Here is a 9,997-nt window from a genome sequence, read left to right as displayed (position 1 = left end):
TTCCAGCTGTACAACAGCTGGAACTAGACCGTAGGATTTAGTTTCATTTCTCAATGCACTAATCGAAGGTGTAATCCTCAGATACCCTATATTCATTAGTGTTGTATGTTTTAAATTTAAAAAACCCTGGCCTTTCACAGAATCCTTTACAGTATAAACAAACACAAGATAATTCAATACAAATTGTTTTGGTTTCACTGAATCCATTACGCTTCAGAGTTTCATTTAGCAACCCTTCAAAACACATACAAGTCAAACTTTATTTAAAACTGCTGAAATTACATTAAAAATGTAAGACAGAAAAGAAAACTGTGCAGCAAGACTGAAAAGTCAGTTTTCGCGGTTTAGGTTTTTATGTGCAGATTAGCATGCCTATTCTAAGAGGCAGTGAAAAACTAATTTACATTTTTGTACAAACATGTGAATTTTAGGAAGAGTTTTCTATATGCATTCACAGAAGTTAGGCCAAGGAGAATCTCTGGAGGGTATTTCACGCACTCTGGGCTCCCGATGGCTCTATAAAAGAACAGAAGAAAAAACTGCTGAGAACAGCCACGGATACAAGAACAATTAGCATAGGGCACTGGCTGAGGAAGTCAGCTGTGCAGGGTGCTGTCATTCACACATGAATGTCCATTCCCTAGATCGAAGCCAGAACAAACAAAATTAGCACAACTATATAAATCCTCACCCCTGTGGGTTGCTGCCACCCCAAGGGTGCACAATAAAGTGAAACTGCCAAGTCCTACTCCAGATTGTCCAGGTATTTTAGGAATGACCATCCAGGAGAAACAGGCTTTTAATACAAATTGAGTACTTTCAAGTTTATAAGGACAAGGCTGAATAAGGAATTTAAAACTCCTCACCTGGTTCCTTTAGCATCTGTGGATCTCCTGCTAATTCCTCACCATGACTTTTTGCACCAGCTAGTATTTCCTCAGCAATGTTGTTGGTCTGGGCTTCTGCCACCATTTTCTTCATTATATCTTCCTGGAAGTAAACATAATCAAAAAAAGTTCCTACAATTCTGTGTCCTTGTACTATTTAAACAGAAAAGCTTTGTACACTTCTCAATACAGATTTTTTAAGCGACATACCTCAGAGTATACTGCAAGTTTAAGAGGCAGATCTTCAACTTGCACAAAATCATCTTCATCTGATTTCTGACTGACATTTCCAGAACCTGTTTCCTGTTGAGAAAATAACATTGTTAAATTAATACAGTATTTAAAGTGGTACAGTCCTGGTCACATTAAGAACTTTTAGGTCCCTCTTAGGGTTGGGAGCTTCAGCGGCAGTTCATGCCTAAAGCAGTCAGTGTGTTGGGGAGGGGAGGGAAGTTCTGCATGCAGGCGCCGGGTTGTGCACCGGTGCTCCCCCCCCCCTGCAGTGCTGGTTGCTTTGTGCGCGAACGGCTGCTTCGGATGCTGAAGCATCCAACCCTAGTCCCTCTGCTGTCAGCAGCATACTTACGCACATAGTTATGCAAGTAAAGTCAATGGGACTGAAAACTCTTTACTTTGGTTTAGACCAGTCTTTCTCAACTTGTTAATGGTTGAGAAACCCCTGAAACATTCCTCAGGCTTTGAGAAACCCCAGAAGGGGCACAATCATGCAGAATATTTTTGGGAAGCAAAACTGTGTACAGGCCCACCTGGGGACACTCCCCTTCCTATCCCCCCCCCCCAGCCCATTATTGGCCATTCAGGGGAGGAGGGCTTGACATGACCATATATGGTCTTATCACCCAATAAATGTTTAACAAATGTTAAATATATATATTAAAAATAATTAATTCCCACCCATTCAGGTAACCCTTCCAGGACCATCAAGAAACACTGGTTTAGACTGTGGCTGATGTTATTAATATCCCAGCCACTGCATTTTCCTCTCTTCTCCCTTCCTGCTGAAGCCTCGTCCCCCTATAATTCTACTCAGGGCAGGGGGATGGGGTGAAAATCATATTCCAGAGGCAAAAATCTCAATTAGTGGAAACTGTTCCTGGGGTTAATTTCCTTACTTCCCAAAGCTAAATTCTTGCTCTCTAGAATGTGGGTAAAATGGTTTGAGGGAAAAGGCTTCCCAGGACTAAATTCTCAACAGGTCATGTTAATCAAATACTATTTTTAAATCCTTCTCCAGCCTAAGCACCTTTCCATTTACATTTCAATGCAGAGTTGAGTCAAACTATACATACATATTCATTCACCAATACAGGAGATTCTGTATCAGGGCTTCCAACCACAGAGCTTTCAGGAGATCCTAATGAAGATTTATTTTCCCCATATACAGTTTCTGATGTGTGATTCTTGTTTTCTTCTGATGAAGGGGTTGGTTCTTCTGCTGTTAATACTGCACTAGGATTAAGATCCTCAGCAACTGTAACAGGTAAAAGTTGCGTATCTTCCAATACATTAATGTACGGAGGCACAACAGCAGGTAAGCTCTGATCACCTAAAAAGAAAAAACAAAAACAAAACGAAGCAACATTTTATTGCACTGATACAAAGGAAAAGCAGAAGGACTGAGTACCCAATGGCAGGGTTGTAGAAAGGGCCAGATACACACTCAAGCTTTTAAAAGTGACCATTAGGCAACAAGGCTAACTCCTCAAATCAGTAAAAAAATCTTCAATTAAAAGAGGATAGTCTGTTATGTCATGCAGAATATCAGTACTAAGGGTCATACTAAAGCTTGCATCAACATGGTATCTGGTACTTGGGGAATCATGAGCACCTCCAGAATGTTCCCTTTCCTATAGTCACTGGAGAAGAAGAGAAGGTCCTGGATAATCTGCTTTGTTTCCTGAAATCATTCTGCTTTATTCTCAGGTTAGTTTTCAGTTTAACAGTACACAAACTGTAACCCACATACATTCATTCACAATCCTTATGCTAGCTGCATTTAACACCTGTATGGCTCCTAATTAGATCACAAAGAGCTAGCATGGTGTAGTGATTAAAGAGCAGTGGCCTCTAATCTGGAGAGCCAGGTTTGATTCCTCCACATGCAGCCAGCTGGGTGACTTTGGGCTAGTAATGATTCTCTTAGAACTATTCTCACAGAGCAGTTCTCTTAAGAGTTCGCTCAGCCCCACTTACTTCACAGGGTGTCTGTTACTGGGAGATTTAGGGAAAGCCATTTGTAAGCTGCTTTGGGATTTCTTTGCGTAATAAAAAGTCGGGTATAATCCTCCTCCAGCTCTTTTTCTTATTGTTGTATTATAAATCTTAAGGGAAGGGGTTCAGTCCTATTCCATCAAGCAAATGATGATTTTTCTTACCTTCCTAGTAACAGCACTGTCCTATGTATAGGTACTCCAGGTTAAGGCCATGAGGAACTCTGCATAGGATTGCCCACTTGAGACCCATCCCAATCTTAGTGGCTGTAAAAGCAGTAACGTGAAGCACGCAGCCCAATTTTGAATAAGGCCACAAAAGTTTTAAGGGACCCCTTGTTTGCCTTTTTAAAAAAACCCACACCTTTATTTGTACCTTCACCATTTATAGATGCCAATTCAGTATTGTAGCCATTTGGATTCTCCAATTCGTGCTGTGAAACCTAAAAAGACAATGTTTAAAATGATGACAAAAGACCAAGAGGTCACTCATATCCACTTACAATGTATTAAGATAAAGTTCCAACAAAACAGCTAAAATGAAAACCAAACTTCTGCAACAATAACATTGTAATTAATATATATCAAAATGATTTACACGTTAAAAACAGCATATCAACTGGCACCACCCCACCAACTTGTGTCATCTCACAATCGGTTTATTTAGTTCAAAGGCTCTCAGGAATAGAACTCACTATAGATGGTTATACGTTTTGAAAACTTTCAAATCGGATCTGATTATTGTATTCTGTACTTCCCAACAGTTTGGAGTGGTCCTCACCCACTCGAGAGTAGATTTGTTACTCTTTGTATTGCATGTAGTTTTACACTGGCCTGTCTTTGAAACATCTCTCCCCTGTCCTTTTGTGGTTTGTACCTTTTAATATAAATGAATCAGCCAAAAGCACACCTCTGATTAAACAAGTTTTTGCCCATGAAAGCTTACAGCAGTCCAAATTTTGTTGGGTGCCTTAGATGCCACTGAACTCCTGTTCGATTTGGCTGCTACAGACTAGCCTCTCTCAAACCAAACTGTCATCAGTCCAGAAGTCATACAGGGAAGATGCCAGGCTCATCTCCAATGCCTTTGTAGCTAAAGTAACCCAAATTAACAGCAAAACCATTTTTTTCATTTCAAAACCCACCACTTCTAGAAGGTTGATGTTGAACTTGAGCTTTCCACTCTAATGAAACTGTAATGTTTCCATCCTTCTATAGCACTGTTTCTGAATGTTACATTGCAAATACCTTTAATTCCTAAACCCACATGTCAAAACTCAGTTTGAAAAGCTACTATAAAAGCTTGTTTAGCTAATAGAAGTTTACCCACCTAAGCATAAGCCTTAGATAATCCTTTGAAAAGCACAATAAACAATTTAAACAATTTTTCTAACTATATCACAAGCTAATTTTCCTAACCATCTACACTTCTCTGCAGAAGCATCACTGAGGGTAGCAGAACAATTATACAGCAGATAAGGAAACTAAACTCTCCAACTGAATCTGGAAGTTTTTTGGTGTTTTTTAAAGACCTATTTATAACGAACTGTACACATCTCTGAAATTCACAGTGTATTACCAATATGATCCCTAGTGTTTCCATTCTGTAAATACCTGCTCTTGTTCATTTTCAACTACAGTTTCATTGTTTGCTTGGAGAGAAGTTTGGACATCTACAGGTCCTTCTTCAAATTCATCTATTTCTTCATCTTCATTTTCATCTTCTCCACTTCCATAATTAGTCAGAGCCTGGGTTTCTGCTTTAGACAAGCCTGAAGTTAAGTGCAATAAGTTTTAAAATGTAACTACAATACAACCACAGTGTGATCAGTTATGCCTCCAAACTTTGTGCCTGCATGCTCCCTCCCCTTTGGGAATGCATCGCTTTTTGCTTTAGTACTAACCATGGTTTTCTATTACATCCCAACTGCCAGATGACAGTGCTCCCTTCAAGCCAGGTAAACAACTCATAAGACCATGCTTTGGTGGTTAGGATGTATAAGAAAACTGTACTCCATGTCAAAGCAACCTATCATTAATTGAACTGTGTAAAAGGGAAAGGAGAGCAAGGCTTTAAAAAGGCATTGGGGGAGGAAAAGTGCAGTCTAGTATTCATGAAATGCAAACTGAAAACCTCCATGTAGGTTTTTAACCAATGGTTTTTTTACCATTGAGAAATACTTGAAACATTCTTCAGGTTTCAAGAAACTCTAGCAGTGATGTCAGCAGTGATATATCACTAAACCATCTTTAAAAAATGTTAAAATTAAGTAATGCCCACCTAATTGGTGAAACCCTTCTTGGAGTTATCATGAAACTCTGGGGTTTCATGAAAACCTGGTTGAGAAAGCCTGCTATAACTGGAAGGCACTGAGGAAGATTGTGTTCTACAGATGACCTCAACTCACCATCCAAAGGCAGCATTTAGAACATATAAGGGAACGGATTTTGAAGCTGGACTATTCTTTGTGGAGTTCTCTGAAAATCACTTTTTAAACAGATCAGTTTACTCCTTGCAGGAAAAGCAACAAATTATAGTTGTGGGCACAGTTCTTTTGTATGTATATTTAATCAAATTCTTTGTATCCTCTTAATGTTCTTTAATTGTTCTCTGACAGTATTATTTTTTAGTTGCTGTGCTTAAAAACAGGAAAAGATAATTTGAAAATTTAAATCTGACGAAAAATGGAACTGGGAGATCTCATGACTTTGTAAAAGTGATTACATACTGAAAATTCAATCTTAGTTTAAAAGTAAAAATATATACAACTATGGAAAAAGCTTAATTGCCTAACGTTGCAATCAATGTAATAAAGGCTGCTTACTTATGGATACGGGGCAATGTTCACTTTCCTCTTCTTCCTGGTCAGAAGCATCTGATCCTCTGCTTTTTGTATCTTCTGCATTATATACTGCAGGTTCATGAGCTTGTTTAACTGTTTCAGTTTCATCTTTATCCTAATCATGAACAAAATTATTTTACTGCAGAGATACATAAAAGTATTCCGTTTATTCTAAATGACATTTAAGAAATGAATTGCCCACTGTCTACTCTTAAGAATCCCTAAATATCAATCAAACTTCATGGAGAACCTAACCATCATTTAAGTTTACAACCCTGACTACAGATGCTGATGAGGAAGGAACTGAAAGCTTATTTATTCAAGTGTCCAGGAAAAAATCTATGACATACTTCAACAAGATGTGCTGATTAGAGATGAGCATGAACCAGTCACAAATCTGTCTGGTTTGTGCCCCCCAAGTTCAGAGGAGGCACCACCCTGAACATTTCTCGAACCTTTTGCCTGGTTGGGCCATTTAAACCTAGCAGCTGAGCAGGGTGGTCTGTTCCTCAGCTGTTAGTTTTAAATGTCTCTGAGTCATTTAAACTGCCCAGTTTGATTCCCACCCATTATAAGGGGGAGGAAAAACCAACCACTAAAATGACTGCTGAGTCTGACAGCCATTTTAGGCTGACAGCAGATGGGCCCAGCTAGGGCTCTTCTGGGCAGTCTGGTTTAGGCCAGAATGCTCAACAGAGCTCACCAAGAAGCCAATCCAAGGGGGAGAATGGGCTTAGCTAGGGAGAATCTAGCTACTGATGAAAGTTAAAGTAGAAAGTGTTAACAATTTGTATTCTTTGGCTCCATCAACAACCAACAGGAGCCTAAAACCAAGAAATCAGAAGGAAATTACTGGTAATATAACAACAACTTTACTTTTTATAGCCCGCCCTCCCTGGTTGGCTCAGGAATGGCTGCTATAAAGAAGTTCGAGAAGGTTCTTAAATGAAAGGATGTGTAACTGGCAACCGAAATCCAGATAATGCATGACATAATATTCCCATTACTATGTATGGCTGTGAAAGTTGGGCAATGAAGTAAAATGATAAGAAGAAAACTGGTGTTGGAGAAGAGTTACAGATAATATAGCCCACTGAAAAGGCAAATAAATAAAAGTTATGTCAAATCAAGCCTAAACTCTCTCTGGAATGACTAAACTGAGGCTATAGTACTTTGATCACATTATGAGAAGAGTCACCGGAAAAGACAGTAATGCTTGGAAAAGATGAAGGCAGTAGGAAAAGAGGAAGACCCAACATGAAAGGGATTGACTCAATGAAGGAAGCCATGGCTTGCAAAGACTTGAACAAGGCTGTTAATGAAGTGACTTAACAGCACATACATACAAAAAAAAAGTTTAATCTTCTAATTAAACCTATAAGCATTACACACCCCACTAGATCTGAGAAGAAGCTGTGAAGAAAAAAAAAACGGGTGGGAACTGTAACATATAAACTGATTTCTTAATCTGAAAAGGCTGCTTAGCAACTTCTGTTCTTATCTCAGATTCCTGGATTCATTTGGTTGCATCTTGTTCAAAACAAAATATAGCTTACATTAACTGTTGTCTCTCCTTGTCATCCCACATCATGCACAATTGGATATAGTGCCAGTGAACTGAATCCTCTCTTCTTTGTAATTTATTTTATTTGGGACAACGTGACTGTAATGTGATGTTTGTAATATGTAATGTAATTCTGAATTTAACTCTCTGGAATCAGGACAAGATAGTTGCCAGCACAGCTTGTCACTTGCAGGGATGTTTCCATGCTTGGATGGAGATGGATGGGGCTAGCAACAGCTGGGAAAGTGTCCTCCATTACTTACTAATGGGGACAGTTTTATTTTCCCAATGTTTCTGTGAACTACAACCGAACGCAAAAGGACCAATTAGCTGTTTTAGTACAGAATTATCATATGGCATCATATGGCTTAATTTGTATATTATGATACAGTTTACTAATTTGACATAATTTGCTTTTTACCCTATATCTCCACAATTATGATGGTTTTTCATTTAGTCTGAAGAAGAGTGCATGCACTCAAAAGTTCATGGATTGAATACATCTTTGTTGGTCTTAAAGGGGCTATTGGACTCTTGATGTTTTACTAAAGAGAAGATCATTTGAGGAATGCTTCCATACATTGAAATAAAACAAAAGTGTTCACCTACATTTAAACATAACTTCTGAGCAAGTCATTGCTAATACTGGATGAGGAAAAAAACATTTAGCTGCTTGATTTATTTGCCTTTTCAATGGGCTATATTAAAAGAGAAATAATAAGCCTATAGCACCCTATTTTTTTAAATAACTCAAAATAAACAATACATTAATATAATCTCACTTTGTCTTCATCAATATCCTCAGCAGATGAACAGGCTCCTCCTTCTAGTGCCTTTTTTGCCTTTGAAACATAGAATTGAAAGTTAGTAGTGTTTCTGTACAAAGCCAAGCAAGCTACCGATAAGTATCAAGTGTACTTTCTACTATGGAATCCATGAAGATAGTCCGTCCCCCTAGAGGCAGAATGACCTATTTCCTGGTTCTAGGGATCATGGAAGAAGGAGGACCCAAGCGCAAGCAGATACCATCCTTTCCTTCAAATGATAATGGTCATTGCTTTTCTGTCCTGGAATGCTTTGGTGCAACCTGGACACAAATAATTATTCTACAAAGAGCATCATGTCAGCATGCTAACATATAGCAGACAGAGCTTCTAATATACTTTCAACCACCAGGGCTTCTAATATACGTTCAAAACAGTTCCATTTACAAATTCATACAATTGTTGTGTGACCTAAAATATTTTGAGAGTGACTTTACCTAAGATGATAAACTATCCATATTAGTTCATTTAAAATATGACAGTCCTCACCTCTTTGGCATATGACTGTATCATTCCATCTGCTTCAATCTTTCTTTTACATCTTTGCTTTACTGTTAGGCTGTTGTTGTCCAAATCTTGCATGAGTTTAAAGAAGGCTAGTTCATTGAATAAGACTTCAGAAATCTCCACAAGAAGGTCCTCCCCACAATCCTTTAATTTCTTACCAGCAAATTTTGCTAGTGAATCCTGTTATTGGGGGGGGGGGGGAAGCACAGAAAACACAAAACCATTTTCATTTATAATTTAACATGTTCTCCAAAGAATCCAATGGTATATATGTCAGTTTATCTCTTTAGATCTTCTCAATTGCTCTATGAGGTAGACAGAGATTAAAGTTGACAAGGCCGATGGACCAAGACAAATTTGAAATTGCTACAATAACAATCTAAATAGTAGGTTATGAAGAAAAAGTATTACAATGTTTTACATCACCATGCTTACTCTGAAGTTTCTGAAATAATTAGGAAGCAGATACTAGCTGTGCTTGAAGACTTTGGAGAAGTACTTAAGGTGCAAAAAATTTATGCTAACTTGCAAAGTAAATGAGGCTTTATAAACAGCATGGACTTGATAAAGTAGCTTTGGTCCTGTGAAATCAACAAGCTCACTAATGTGGTAAAATCAGCTATCACCATGGAAGGGGAGGTGAAGCATGTACACATTAAACTGACAAAGTAAGATAATCTCATAATGTTTCCACTATATAAAAAAGTGAAAATGAGTCCCAGGAGAATTTAGGCCATTTTTCTCCCCAACAGGAATCCAAGCAGCATACATTGCTCTCCCTGCATTTTATCTTAATTACTACCACCACCCTGTGAAATAGGCTAGGCTGAAAAAGAATGACTGGCCCGAGGTTACCCAGCAAGTTTCTACTGCAGAGTAGGGATCTGAACCTGGGTTTGCAGATACTAATCAACATTACAGCATGCTGGCTCCCAATTCTTGGTTTAAGGCCCAGAAACTGATCACACTCACCTGCAATATGCTACCAAGTTGCTTATGAAAGATCTTCACAAATTCTTTGCTTTCATCATTTTGTTGTGTAAGTGTCAAGACCATGCGCCTTACTGAAGTCAATAGCTGAGGAGAGCATACCTCATCCATATGTTCCTAGAAAGAGTTAAAACAGATAATCTTTAACTTA

General features: G+C 38.4%; 1 protein-coding gene across 12 annotated transcripts in view; it reads right to left on the bottom strand.

Annotated features, from left to right (window-relative positions):
* Positions 1-241: 241 nt before the first annotated feature.
* PCM1 (pericentriolar material 1) overlaps positions 242-9,997 on the bottom strand; it is a 60,841-nt gene continuing 51,085 nt past the window's right edge. For 9 of the 12 annotated variants that reach the window (XM_077302119.1, XM_077302117.1, XM_077302123.1 and 6 more), the window contains 10 exons: positions 9,829-9,963; positions 8,839-9,036; positions 8,308-8,367; positions 5,944-6,076; positions 4,733-4,890; positions 3,483-3,561; positions 2,198-2,454; positions 1,098-1,190; positions 867-990; positions 242-516 (listed from right to left, as the gene is read on the bottom strand). In XM_077302119.1, the coding sequence (XP_077158234.1) occupies positions 491-516; positions 867-990; positions 1,098-1,190; positions 2,198-2,454; positions 3,483-3,561; positions 4,733-4,890; positions 5,944-6,076; positions 8,308-8,367; positions 8,839-9,036; positions 9,829-9,963 (1,263 nt within the window). In that variant the 3' untranslated portion in view covers positions 242-490. The remainder of the gene's footprint in view (positions 517-866; positions 991-1,097; positions 1,191-2,197; positions 2,455-3,482; positions 3,562-4,732; positions 4,891-5,943; positions 6,077-8,307; positions 8,368-8,838; positions 9,037-9,828; positions 9,964-9,997) is intronic. The other 3 variants (XM_077302121.1, XM_077302127.1, XM_077302122.1) reach the window with 2 other exon arrangements.

The sequence above is a fragment of the Paroedura picta genome, chromosome 10 (genome assembly GCF_049243985.1).
Source record: "Paroedura picta isolate Pp20150507F chromosome 10, Ppicta_v3.0, whole genome shotgun sequence".
NCBI lineage: Eukaryota > Metazoa > Chordata > Lepidosauria > Squamata > Gekkonidae > Paroedura > Paroedura picta.
This window is presented reverse-complemented; position numbering and strand designations above follow the sequence as displayed.